We start from the raw sequence: 15,149 nt of genomic DNA on the forward strand, positions 1-15,149 counted from the left end.
AAGTAAACCACACCCATCAACAAAGCTAATTGGCCGAATGACTATGAGTCACGCCCACCATTAGGAACACATAAAACCAGGGCTCCAGCACAACTAATCATTCTCCTAACAGAATCTTGCCTGAGGAAGGACCAACCAGTCCGAAACGTCTACTTTTACAGCTCTCCTTTATATTTGATTCCGTCGTGAGTGAAGCGCCACCGTCGAGTCATGAGAGGTATTCTGAAAAGAAAGTTTGAGGAGGTCGACGATGAAGATCCATTCTACTCCTCTCCTCCATCATCGTCCCTGCCTTCTCCTGCCTCCACGGAATGGGATTCTGATGGGGAGAGCAGCTCCTCAGAAAGCCAGGACTTTACAACTAATGGTTCTGCTTCACCTGCTGCCAGTCAACCCATCCAGTCTATTCTGAAGAGGCCAAAGCTGGAAGGGAGGCAGAGCAACGTGCGCTTTGATCTGGTGACGGTGTTCTACTTCCCACAATGCCAGGGTTTCACTAGCGTACCCCTTCGCGGGGGTGCCAGTCTGGGCATGTTGCACAGGCACAGCACTCTCCGCAGGTACACAATGGCAGAGCACGCCCTGGAACAACGGAGTTGGCGCAGAGAGAGACTACGAGAGAGACGGAGAGAGGAGAAGCTTGAGGCTTTGAGACACCAGTTGATGGCCAATGGTACCATTGACCAGAGAGAATCTGAGCGACTGACTGCAGACCAGGTCCCAGACGGAGACACTGACGTCCACATCACCGACGCCGAGCTGGAGGATGGGAACAGCTTCCTGCAGCCGTACTCCTACAAGCACAGACAGGCACTCCTGCGAGCAGCAGGTGTGAAGCACATTGACAAAGAGGAGAAGAGACAGCTGCATTCCCTGCGTGTCTTCAGGGAGGACTCTGGATGCAATTGCCAGGGTTTCTGTGAGCCAGAGACTTGTGAATGCAGTCTGGCAGGAATCAAGTGCCAGATGGACGCATGCCTCCCATGCTGCACTAAAGACGGCTGCGCAAACATTCAGGGACGCGTAGAGTTCAACTCCAGACGCGCGCAGACCCACTACATCGACACCGTCATGAGGCTAGAACTAGAGAGGCTACTACAAGATGATACGCCTGACCAACTGGACCACCAGAGCGTGGCTCCAGAAGATCTCCAGTTGGATGTGGACCAGGGACCCCCAGCAGGGGATGCCCCGGAAAAAATCTGTCCCTTCGGGTTTTCCGCCGAGGACGAAGGGCTTCCTCTCACCATGCCCCCCACCCCTTCCTACCATTTCAGTCCAGAGCGCTCCGTGGTGGAGGAGAACAGCTGTAGCAGCGACATGACCGACTCCTCATGCTCCCCTTCCCAAAGCGAAGACTTGGATGACGTCGGGGGAAGCCCGGGTCTGGTTGACATGGACGATGGAGCTGCAGGGCTGGCCCACGCCCTCAGCCTCTGTGACAATGACAATGACAATGACACATATAGGGCCTTGTTTGCAGACTGGAACGGCCAGACCAAAGTCAATGAGTTTGACTTTGAGGGGTTGTTGTCGTTGGTTCACCAGCATGATGTTGTCTAGTTTGATGTCTGTGTGGATCAGACCGATTCCCTTCAGGGCCTGGAGTGCAATGGCAAGCTGCAAGACAAGAATAAAGAGCATGATCAGAAATTCAGAAATTCAACTCAGTATCTTTGTATCAATATTTTTTCCATTACTTTAAAATGTAATTGTCAATAAAAAAAATTTGTTTTGTGTTTTCCAGGAACCAGAGGAGTATTACACAGTGCAGGAGTTAAAGGCAGAACTGCTAATAGAGGATGTTATGTATACACTTACATGTGTGATTTGCTCACTGGAAGAAGTGTTCTCCTCCCTGCGTTGCGATGCTGATGAAACATCTTGTGACGTCTTCATGGACCTGTTGAAACGAATGCTTCATCTGGATCCAGAGGGGAGGATAACACCTGACCAGGTGTTGGACCATCCCTTCATCACCATGCCTCACCTATGACCGTCTCAAGGTGTTTGTGGGGTCAACCATTGCAAATGTAATGCACTCCCAGTTATTGGTATTGGATTTTGTGTACAGTACATGTTTGACTATGACAACGCCACAATATGGTGATGTCGGCCAACACTGATCCAGACAGGACACTATGCTACCTAAGACACTTCAGTCAACTGAAACTGAGATCATGTGTGACCCATGGGGTGTACCATTTGTGATCACAGTACTCTTAGTAGTTATACTGTAAGAACACATGCACTATCACTGACTGTTACTATATGACTATATACTATACACACTGCTGTTGCAGTGCTGCTAATAGATGATGTTATGTATACACTTACATGTGTGATATTATCTGCTGCTAAGTGTTGTCTCTCACCTGCACAACAGACTGTGATTCTATATTAGTATATTATATACATTTCATGTGTTTATTTTACATTTTGTATTTAATATTGCACTTGCAAGTTTATATTGTACATACCAGTACTGTATATGACATCACATCAAACTGCATTTGATTGAGTTTTTCTTTCTCTTCTGCACTGTAATGTTTTATGTATTTTTGTTTTAAAATAAGCATTTCTAATTGTATGTATTATTCCCTTGCACATTATGTAGGCCTATATTAGACATGTTATATTAGACATTGTGTTATGTTCACATCATTGGCTGCATTCCAACTGAGAAGAAATTAGCACAATACATTTTGTAAATAATTGTTCTATTGATATATGTTTTAAGTTGTAAACATGGTTTAAATAAAACGTGTTACCTTGAAATATGCGTTGTGTACGTTCTTAAATATGGCCCAGAACAGGTTTTAAAACATTCATATTTTCCAGTTAACTTATATCTCTACATTTATTGATTGTATACTAGATAGAACGTCCTTGCGGTCATGTTTCCATCCATCCATGTCCTATATATGTATTAGTAAAGGCTATTAAATTAGTGTCTATTTGGGGGTCCTTGGCGTGACGTTTGGGAACCACTGATATACAGCAGGGTATAAAGCCTTTTAAAACAAACAGCAGCATGTTGTGCACTCACTGTAAGTAAACATTGCACTTTAACATTGTCACCACAAACAATAATAGCAATGATTGTTACAAGAACATATAGCCATTTTAACACACCTGAAACATTGCACACTAGAAAGCTGAAATAGTGATAACAGTTCCATGTGATGATAGACCTATTACTGTAGTTCTGCTGAAACTCATCAGAGTCAAAGACGTGTGAAATGGTCTCAGTTCATCCAAAATGTGATCATTAGCAGGTGATCTGTCCAATGCCAGACAACGAGTGACCATTAACACGTTAATCTCTGCATTTGAATGCATATAGTGAATGAAGCATCAGCCATCATCATTTAGCATGTGTACATTTTAACATGGGGAAAGAATGTGGGGTTTGTTCATTATTTAGCATTTGAAAAACATTGAATAAAAGTGCATTCATCACCACCATATTGAGAGAGAACCCTGCAAAAATGTATCAGTTTATGTTTTTGTTCAGTGTATTTTCATTCAATCCCTTCCAGTTTCACTATGACTTATATGACTGGATATGGAGACAGTAACCTCTGTTACTGAACAAACAAATAATTAATATAGGATATAATTGAATAAGTATAATGATATATCCTGATTTATCTTGACTTATCCTGATCATTTATTAATACTATGGACACATGTTTCTGCACACAGGCCTACACATTACACAATGGGATTTCACTGTAAATATAGATAAGAAATGAAATGAAACCAATAGCGCACAATAGGATATGAGACTTTGATTTGACAATATACTTATTTGCTGTTCCAGTCCTGTACAGAAACCAGACCACTGTCTTCTATACTAAAGTGGAAACAAATTGAACCTACATTACAACCTAACACATAAAATACAAGGGGTGCTGTATATAGGCTACTTGTAAAAGACAAGATGTGAAGGCTTGTCTACTATTTATAAATATTGTTTGAAACAAATAGGCCTAACTGTTTTACTTCCGTGTTCTTGTTTTTAATAAATGTTTAAAGTCAAGATTTGTTTTTTATCTGTGGTTTGTAAGTGTTCCAAGATAAATTAAGATAAATGGGATGTAAATCACAGTATGAGCAGTTGTTTCTTCACCAGAGCTGGTTCTCCTTGGTTCTGATGTTACTGAAATAATGTGGAGAAATCCTCAAGATGAATGGCTCTGCTGCAGTAACAATGAATTCATATCCACTTATTCAATAGTTAGATTGTACATATTTATCCAGATACTGAGTAAGTCATTTTTGGATGAACTACTATACTGCTTTTTAAGGTTTATTATAAACCAGCAGTTGTTATGCACCACATGTGGAAGAACTCCCAGAAAACAGCAGGTATGCTGGCACTCTTATTTATTTTACATCACAATGAAATACTGTTCTGTTTCCCACTGCATTTGATTGAGTTTTTCTTTCTCTTCTGCACTGTAATGTTTTATGTATTTTTGTTTAAGTTATGATTTTATATATGTTTCCTGATGTGTGCAAAGCACATTGAAATGCCTTGTTGGAATTTGCTATACCAATAACGTTATTTTATATTTATGCTGGCTCCTGCTTTGACTTTAAGAAACTCCTCAATGGATCACTAGAATAGTAGACTAAATATTGTTCAACCAAAGTGGACTGTTATGTTCAAGTGGACTCTGTTTTCGACCATTGAATGGTTTTTCTCCAGATTAACTGGAAAACCAGTTCTTAAAGGGGCATTCCACTCATTTTCAACATTTTACTATGTCATTATATACCTTAGAGCTGCATTAAACATGCCAAAATATTAGACAAGTTGTTTTGATTTTGTACCAAAACTCCCCAGCCACGTAGACAAAGCCAACACTCAATGGAAATCAGACTTTGAATAGGGGACACATTAGCACATTCCAGCCTGGGACAAGAAGCATAGAGGTGTCACTGACACCAAATGGGCCATTAGACACCGGGCTCAGGAAACAAAAGAGAAACACATGTAAATTTGTCTTTGTTGAAATGGAGCCATGGGGTGAATTAACCCCAATAAGGCTAAATAAACCAAAAGTCCTACAACAATAAGGTAAACTTAAACTCTTAAACTTAAACTGGAGATAATCTAAGAGTGATTGGATTAGGCTTCCTTCAAGTACATGGCGAATGCACTCATTCCTTGCAATGTACTTACATACACTTACATATGTTGCGACCTTCGGTCGCAACATATGTAGGTACATTGCACTGAAGTCCCCAGGTCCCCCCAGTCGAGCTTGTACCTGTAACTTGGGGGAAGTCTATTATAATTATTACTGATTCTCCAGTAAAGACATGTTGCCTCTACAAAAACCACACTACAAATGAAAGAAACCAGAACAAGAGAACACACACCCATTGATTCTGATTGGACGGAATGAAACAATGGCCAAGTAAACCACACCCATCAACAAAGCTAATTGGCCGAATGACTATGAGTCACGCCCACCATTAGGAACACATAAAACCAGGGCTCCAGCACAACTAATCATTCTCCTAACAGAATCTTGCCTGAGGAAGGACCAACCAGTCCGAAACGTCTACTTTTACAGCTCTCCTTTATATTTGATTCCGTCGTGAGTGAAGCGCCACCGTCGAGTCATGAGAGGTATTCTGAAAAGAAAGTTTGAGGAGGTCGACGATGAAGATCCATTCTACTCCTCTCCTCCATCATCGTCCCTGCCTTCTCCTGCCTCCACGGAATGGGATTCTGATGGGGAGAGCAGCTCCTCAGAAAGCCAGGACTTTACAACTAATGGTTCTGCTTCACCTGCTGCCAGTCAACCCATCCAGTCTATTCTGAAGAGGCCAAAGCTGGAAGGGAGGCAGAGCAACGTGCGCTTTGATCTGGTGACGGTGTTCTACTTCCCACAATGCCAGGGTTTCACTAGCGTACCCCTTCGCGGGGGTGCCAGTCTGGGCATGTTGCACAGGCACAGCACTCTCCGCAGGTACACAATGGCAGAGCACGCCCTGGAACAACGGAGTTGGCGCAGAGAGAGACTACGAGAGAGACGGAGAGAGGAGAAGCTTGAGGCTTTGAGACACCAGTTGATGGCCAATGGTACCATTGACCAGAGAGAATCTGAGCGACTGACTGCAGACCAGGTCCCAGACGGAGACACTGACGTCCACATCACCGACGCCGAGCTGGAGGATGGGAACAGCTTCCTGCAGCCGTACTCCTACAAGCACAGACAGGCACTCCTGCGAGCAGCAGGTGTGAAGCACATTGACAAAGAGGAGAAGAGACAGCTGCATTCCCTGCGTGTCTTCAGGGAGGACTCTGGATGCAATTGCCAGGGTTTCTGTGAGCCAGAGACTTGTGAATGCAGTCTGGCAGGAATCAAGTGCCAGATGGACGCATGCCTCCCATGCTGCACTAAAGACGGCTGCGCAAACATTCAGGGACGCGTAGAGTTCAACTCCAGACGCGCGCAGACCCACTACATCGACACCGTCATGAGGCTAGAACTAGAGAGGCTACTACAAGATGATACGCCTGACCAACTGGACCACCAGAGCGTGGCTCCAGAAGATCTCCAGTTGGATGTGGACCAGGGACCCCCAGCAGGGGATGCCCCGGAAAAAAGCTGTCCCTTCAGGTTTTCCGCCGAGGACGAAGGGCTTCCTCTCACCATGCCCCCCACCCCTTCCTACCATTTCAGTCCAGAGCGCTCCGTGGTGGAGGAGAACAGCTGTAGCAGCGACATGACCGACTCCTCATGCTCCCCTTCCCAAAGCGAAGACTTGGATGACGTCGGGGGAAGCCCGGGTCTGGTTGACATGGACGATGGAGCTGCAGGGCTGGCCCACGCCCTCAGCCTCTGTGACAATGACAATGACAATGACACATATAGGGCCTTGTTTGCAGACTGGAACGGCCAGACCAAAGTCAATGAGTTTGACTTTGAGGGGTTGTTGTCGTTGGTTCACCAGCATGATGTTGTCTAGTTTGATGTCTGTGTGGATCAGACCGATTCCCTTCAGGGCCTGGAGTGCAATGGCAAGCTGCAAGACAAGAATAAAGAGCATGATCAGAAATTCAGAAATTCAACTCAGTATCTTTGTATCAATATTTTTTCCATTACTTTAAAATGTAATTGTCAATAAAAATGTTTTGTTTTGTGTTTTCCAGGAACCAGAGGAGTATTACACAGTGCAGGAGTTAAAGGCAGAACTGCTAATAGAGGATGTTATGTATACACTTACATGTGTGATTTGCTCACTGGAAGAAGTGTTCTCCTCCCTGCGTTGCGATGCTGATGAAACATCTTGTGACGTCTTCATGGACCTGTTGAAACGAATGCTTCATCTGGATCCAGAGGGGAGGATAACACCTGACCAGGTGTTGGACCATCCCTTCATCACCATGCCTCACCTATGACCGTCTCAAGGTGTTTGTGGGGTCAACCATTGCAAATGTAATGCACTCCCAGTTATTGGTATTGGATTTTGTGTACAGTACATGTTTGACTATGACAACGCCACAATATGGTGATGTCGGCCAACACTGATCCAGACAGGACACTATGCTACCTAAGACACTTCAGTCAACTGAAACTGAGATCATGTGTGACCCATGGGGTGTACCATTTGTGATCACAGTACTCTTAGTAGTTATACTGTAAGAACACATGCACTATCACTGACTGTTACTATATGACTATATACTATACACACTGCTGTTGCAGTGCTGCTAATAGATGATGTTATGTATACACTTACATGTGTGATATTATCTGCTGCTAAGTGTTGTCTCTCACCTGCACAACAGACTGTGATTCTATATTAGTATATTATATACATTTCATGTGTTTATTTTACATTTTGTATTTAATATTGCACTTGCAAGTTTATATTGTACATACCAGTACTGTATATGACATCACATCAAACTGCATTTGATTGAGTTTTTCTTTCTCTTCTGCACTGTAATGTGTTATGTATTTTTGTTTTAAAATAAGCATTTCTAATTGTATGTATTATTCCCTTGCACATTATACTATATTAGACATGTTATATTAGACATTGTGTTATGTTCACATCATTGGCTGCATTCCAACTGAGAAGAAATTAGCACAATACATTTTGTAAATAATTGTTCTATTGATATATGTTTTAAGTTGTAAACATGGTTGAAATAAAACGTGTTACCTTGAAATATGCGTTGTGTACGTTCTTAAATATGGCCCAGAACAGGTTTTAAAACATTCATATTTTCCAGTTAACTTATATCTCTACATTTATTGATTGTATACTAGATAGAACGTCCTTGCGGTCATGTTTCCATCCATCCATGTCCTATATATGTATTAGTAAAGGCTAGTAATTAGTGTCTATTTGGGGGTCCTTGGCGTGACGTTTGGGAACCACTGATATACAGCAGGGTATAAAGCCTTTTAAAACAAACAGCAGCATGTTGTGCACTCACTGTAAGTAAACATTGCACTTTAACATTGTCACCACAAACAATAATAGCAATGATTGTTACAAGAACATATAGCCATTTTAACACACCTGAAACATTGCACACTAGAAAGCTGAAAGAGTGATAACAGTTCCATGTGATGATAGACCTATTACTGTAGTTCTGCTGAAACTCATCAGAGTCAAAGAGGTGTGAAATGGTCTCAGTTCATCCAAAATGTGATCATTAGCAGGTGATCTGTCCAATGCCAGACAACGAGTGACCATTAACACGTTAATCTCTGCATTTGAATGCATATAGTGAATGAAGCATCAGCCATCATCATTTAGCATGTGTACATTTTAACATGGGGAAAGAATGTGGGGTTTGTTCATTATTTAGCATTTGAAAAACATTGAATAAAAGTGCATTCATCACCACCATATTGAGAGAGAACCCTGCAAAAATGTATCAGCTTATGTTTTTGTTCAGTGTATTTTCATTCAATCCCTTCCAGTTTCACTATGACTTATATGACTGGATATGGAGACAGTAACCTCTGTTACTGAACAAACAAATAATTAATATAGGATATAATTGAATAAGTATAATGATATATCCTGATTTATCTTGACTTATCCTGATCATGTATTAATACTATGGACACATGTTTCTGCACACAGGCCTACACATTACACAATGGGATTTCACTGTAAATATAGATAAGAAATGAAATGAAACCAATAGCGCGCAATAGAATATGAGACTTTGATTTGACAATATACTTATTTGCTGTTCCAGTCCTGTACAGAAACCAGACCACTGTCTTCTATACTAAAGTGGAAACAAATTGAACCTACATTACAACCTAACACATAAAATACAAGGGGTGCTGTATATAGGCTACTTGTAAAAGACAAGATGTGAAGGCTTGTCTACTATTTATAAATATTGTTTGAAACAAATAGGCCTAACTGTTTTACTTCCGTTTTCTTGTTTTTAATAAATGTTTAAAGTCAAGATTTGTTTTTTATCTGTGGTTTGTAAGTGTTCCAAGATAAATTAAGATAAATGGGATGTAAATCACAGTATGAGCAGTTGTTTCTTCACCAGAGCTGGTTCTCCTTGGTTCTGATGTTACTGAAATAATGTGGAGAAATCCTCAAGATGAATGGCTCTGCTGCAGTAACAATTAATTCATATCCACTTATTCAATAGTTAGATTGTACATATTTATCCAGATACTGAGTAAGTCATTTTTGGATTAACTACTATACTGCTTTTTAAGGTTTATTATAAACCAGCAGTTGTTATGCACCACATGTGGAAGAACTCCCAGAAAACAGCAGGTATGCTGGCACTCTTATATATTTTACATCACAATGAAATACTGTTCTGTTTCCCACTGCATTTGATTGAGTTTTTCTTTCTCTTCTGCACTGTAATGTTTTATGTATTTTTGTTTTAGTTATGATTTTATATATGTTTCCTGATGTGTGCAAAGCACATTGAAATGCCTTGTTGGAATTTGCTATACCAATAACGTTATTTTATATTTATGCTGGCTCCTGCTTTGACTTTAAGAAACTCCTCAATGGATCACTAGACTAGTAGACTAAATATTGTTCAACCAAAGTGGACTGTTATGTTCAAGTGGACTCTGTTTTCGACCATTGAATGGTTTTTCTCCAGATTAACTGGAAAACCAGTTCTTAAAGGGGCATTCCACTCATTTTCAACATTTTACTATGTCATTATATACCTTAGAGCTGCATTAAACATGCCAAAATAGTAGACAAGTTGTTCTGATTTTGTACCAAAACTCCCCAGCCACATAGACAAAGCCAACACTCAATGGAAATCAGACTTTGAATAGGGGACACATTAGCACATTCCAAACCAGCCTGGGACAAGAAGCATAGAGGTGTCACTGACACCAAATGGGCCATTAGACACCGGGCTCAGGAAACAAAAGAGAAACACATGTAAATTTGTCTTTGTTGAAATGGAGCCATGGGGTGAATTAACCCCAATAAGGCTAAATAAACCAAAAGTCCTACAACAATAAGGTAAACTTAAACTCTTAAACTTAAACTGGAGATAATCTAAGAGTGATTGGATTAGGCTTCCTTCAAGTACATGGCGAATGCACTCATTCCTTGCAATGTACTTACATACACTTACATATGTTGCGACCTTCGGTCGCAACATATGTAGGTGAGATGGACCTGCTGGACAGAGGCCAGTACCTGGTCCAGAGCTTCATGGGGGAAGGAAGCTTTGGGACGGTGGCCAAAGCCATCAGCACGTTCACCGGTGACACAGTGGCCATCAAGATATTGAAGAATCGCCACAATCACGATGAATTGGCAGCACATGAGGTAAGCAATAGCATTGTTCTTGAAGATTTTAATATTTGGCTCTGATTTATCATTAAGTTATCTAATCTAAATCTTTCTTGTATTCCTAGATGGCTGTGTTGCAAATGATGAAAGTCCTGGACCCTGACACGTGTGGAACAGTGAGATTTTACGACAGCTTTGTGCATAAAGGATTGAGATGCATGGTGTTTGAGTCTCTGGATGTTAATCTCCTGGATTTCTTGAACGAGAGACATGTCCATATGTCCATGATGGAGACGAGATGCATCATACAGCAGGTATGGCTTTGACAATTACATTTTAAAGTAATGGAAAAAATATTGATACAAAGATACTGAGTTGAATTTCTGAATTTCTGATCATGCTCTTTATTCTTGTCTTGCAGCTTGCCATTGCACTCCAGGCCCTGAAGGGAATCGGTCTGATCCACACAGACATCAAACTAGACAACATCATGCTGGTGAACCAACGACAACAACCCCTCAAAGTCAAACTCATTGACTTTGGTCTGGCCGTTCCTGTCTCTGAGACCAAGCAACGGAGGATCAGACCTCCTCTTCAGTATAGGTGAGCCTTATTATCTGCTTCACTGAAAGCTCAATGCAAACAAATATTAAAATGGAAAGTGTAACGAGTGCAATTGAGAACTTGAAGAAACTTGAAAGTTGCTAACATTATCCTTTTCTTTTACAACCCACAGATCACCAGAACTCTTCCTGGGCCTCCCGATCACAGAGGCACTTGACATGTGGTCACTGGGCTGTATGGTGGTTAATGGGATGCTGTTCCGTGATCTCTTTGGCGGGAAGACTGAATATGATGTGGTGAGTATTGTGCTGATGCACTGTACATTACTACATGCATCCTGACTGTACTCTTTAATCCATAGTTATAGCCTAACACTGTTAATGAAATATTCTCAATATGTGAAATATCCTGTGTTTTTTCTACAGGTTCAATCCATCCTCTTGACACTTGGTATGCCAGAGCAATCCCTCTTGGATGCTGGACAAACAACCTGCAGCTATTTCATTCAGGAAGACGATACATGGAGATTTAAGGTATGACTGCAACTAATATTGGAGTAACAACTTCATCTCTGAAATGTTCAAGAATAGGCTGTCTTTGCACGTCATTCAATCAGATCACTAAAAATGTTTTGTTTTGTGTTTTCCAGGAACCAGAGGAGTATTACACAGTGCAGGAGTTAAAGGCAGAACTGCTAATAGAGGATGTTATGTATACACTTACATGTGTGATTTGCTCACTGGAAGAAGTGTTCTCCTCCCTGCGTTGCGATGCTGATGAAACATCTTGTGACGTCTTCATGGACCTGTTGAAACGAATGCTTCATCTGGATCCAGAGGGGAGGATAACACCTGACCAGGTGTTGGACCATCCCTTCATCACCATGCCTCACCTATGACCGTCTCAAGGTGTTTGTGGGGTCAACCATTGCAAATGTAATGCACTCCCAGTTATTGGTATTGGATTTTGTGTACAGTACATGTTTGACTATGACAACGCCACAATATGGTGATGTCGGCCAACACTGATCCAGACAGGACACTATGCTACCTAAGACACTTCAGTCAACTGAAACTGAGATCATGTGTGACCCATGGGGTGTACCATTTGTGATCACAGTACTCTACAATTTACAATTTACAATTTAGGCATTTAGCAGACGCTCTTAATCCAGAGCGACTTACAATAGGCAAGAACTCTTAGTAGTTATACTGTAAGAACACATGCACTATCACTGACTGTTACTATATGACTATATACTATACACACTGCTGTTGCAGTGCTGCTAATAGATGATGTTATGTATACACTTACATGTGTGATATTATCTGCTGCTAAGTGTTGTCTCTCACCTGCACAACAGACTGTGATTCTATATTAGTATATTATATACATTTCATGTGTTTATTTTACATTTTGTATTTAATATTGCACTTGCAAGTTTATATTGTACATACCAGTACTGTATATGACATCACATCAAACTGCATTTGATTGAGTTTTTCTTTCTCTTCTGCACTGTAATGTGTTATGTATTTTTGTTTTAAAATAAGCATTTCTAATTGTATGTATTATTCCCTTGCACATTATACTATATTAGACATGTTATATTAGACATTGTGTTATGTTCACATCATTGGCTGCATTCCAACTGAGAAGAAATTAGCACAATACATTTTGTAAATAATTGTTCTATTGATATATGTTTTAAGTTGTAAACATGGTTGAAATAAAACGTGTTACCTTGAAATATGCGTTGTGTACGTTCTTAAATATGGCCCAGAACAGGTTTTAAAACATTCATATTTTCCAGTTAACTTATATCTCTACATTTATTGATTGTATACTAGATAGAACGTCCTTGCGGTCATGTTTCCATCCATCCATGTCCTATATATGTATTAGTAAAGGCTAGTAATTAGTGTCTATTTGGGGGTCCTTGGCGTGACGTTTGGGAACCACTGATATACAGCAGGGTATAAAGCCTTTTAAAACAAACAGCAGCATGTTGTGCACTCACTGTAAGTAAACATTGCACTTTAACATTGTCACCACAAACAATAATAGCAATGATTGTTACAAGAACATATAGCCATTTTAACACACCTGAAACATTGCACACTAGAAAGCTGAAAGAGTGATAACAGTTCCATGTGATGATAGACCTATTACTGTAGTTCTGCTGAAACTCATCAGAGTCAAAGAGGTGTGAAATGGTCTCAGTTCATCCAAAATGTGATCATTAGCAGGTGATCTGTCCAATGCCAGACAACGAGTGACCATTAACACGTTAATCTCTGCATTTGAATGCATATAGTGAATGAAGCATCAGCCATCATCATTTAGCATGTGTACATTTTAACATGGGGAAAGAATGTGGGGTTTGTTCATTATTTAGCATTTGAAAAACATTGAATAAAAGTGCATTCATCACCACCATATTGAGAGAGAACCCTGCAAAAATGTATCAGCTTATGTTTTTGTTCAGTGTATTTTCATTCAATCCCTTCCAGTTTCACTATGACTTATATGACTGGATATGGAGACAGTAACCTCTGTTACTGAACAAACAAATAATTAATATAGGATATAATTGAATAAGTATAATGATATATCCTGATTTATCTTGACTTATCCTGATCATGTATTAATACTATGGACACATGTTTCTGCACACAGGCCTACACATTACACAATGGGATTTCACTGTAAATATAGATAAGAAATGAAATGAAACCAATAGCGCACAATAGAATATGAGACTTTGATTTGACAATATACTTATTTGCTGTTCCAGTCCTGTACAGAAACCAGACCACTGTCTTCTATACTAAAGTGGAAACAAATTGAACCTACATTACAACCTAACACATAAAATACAAGGGGTGCTGTATATAGGCTACTTGTAAAAGACAAGATGTGAAGGCTTGTCTACTATTTATAAATATTGTTTGAAACAAATAGGCCTAACTGTTTTACTTCCGTTTTCTTGTTTTTAATAAATGTTTAAAGTCAAGATTTGTTTTTTATCTGTGGTTTGTAAGTGTTCCAAGATAAATTAAGATAAATGGGATGTAAATCACAGTATGAGCAGTTGTTTCTTCACCAGAGCTGGTTCTCCTTGGTTCTGATGTTACTGAAATAATGTGGAGAAATCCTCAAGATGAATGGCTCTGCTGCAGTAACAATTAATTCATATCCACTTATTCAATAGTTAGATTGTACATATTTATCCAGATACTGAGTAAGTCATTTTTGGATTAACTACTATACTGCTTTTTAAGGTTTATTATAAACCAGCAGTTGTTATGCACCACATGTGGAAGAACTCCCAGAAAACAGCAGGTATGCTGGCACTCTTATATATTTTACATCACAATGAAATACTGTTCTGTTTCCCACTGCATTTGATTGAGTTTTTCTTTCTCTTCTGCACTGTAATGTTTTATGTATTTTTGTTTTAGTTATGATTTTATATATGTTTCCTGATGTGTGCAAAGCACATTGAAATGCCTTGTTGGAATTTGCTATACCAATAACGTTATTTTATATTTATGCTGGCTCCTGCTTTGACTTTAAGAAACTCCTCAATGGATCACTAGACTAGTAGACTAAATATTGTTCAACCAAAGTGGACTGTTATGTTCAAGTGGACTCTGTTTTCGACCATTGAATGGTTTTTCTCCAGATTAACTGGAAAACCAGTTCTTAAAGGGGCATTCCACTCATTTTCAACATTTTACTATGTCATTATATACCTTAGAGCTGCATTAAACATGCCAAAATAGTAG

At 40.1% G+C, this 15,149-nt stretch overlaps 3 protein-coding genes across 5 annotated transcripts in view; all 3 read left to right on the plus strand.

Moving 5' to 3' along the window:
• Positions 1–15,149, plus strand: part of LOC306917958 (uncharacterized protein) — a 338,291-nt gene that overhangs the window by 48,359 nt on the left and 274,783 nt on the right. The gene's annotated exons all lie outside the window — the stretch shown is intronic.
• Positions 211–1,442, plus strand: LOC306917968 (cysteine/serine-rich nuclear protein 3-like; the record flags this gene model as incomplete). Its single annotated transcript, XM_079530870.1, has 2 exons — positions 211–1,389; positions 1,434–1,442. The coding sequence occupies 2 exons, from the start codon at positions 211–213 to the stop codon at positions 1,440–1,442; spliced, it is 1,188 nt and encodes a 395-aa protein (XP_079386996.1).
• LOC306917970 (cysteine/serine-rich nuclear protein 3-like) lies at positions 5,641–6,743 on the plus strand (the record flags this gene model as incomplete). The annotated part of the gene is made up of 2 exons (XM_079530871.1): positions 5,641–6,591; positions 6,708–6,743. The coding sequence occupies 2 exons, from the start codon at positions 5,641–5,643 to the stop codon at positions 6,741–6,743; spliced, it is 987 nt and encodes a 328-aa protein (XP_079386997.1).

Source organism: Electrona antarctica, assembly GCF_951216825.1.
Source record: "Electrona antarctica genome assembly, contig: scaffold_40, whole genome shotgun sequence".
Classification (NCBI taxonomy): domain Eukaryota; kingdom Metazoa; phylum Chordata; class Actinopteri; order Myctophiformes; family Myctophidae; genus Electrona; species Electrona antarctica.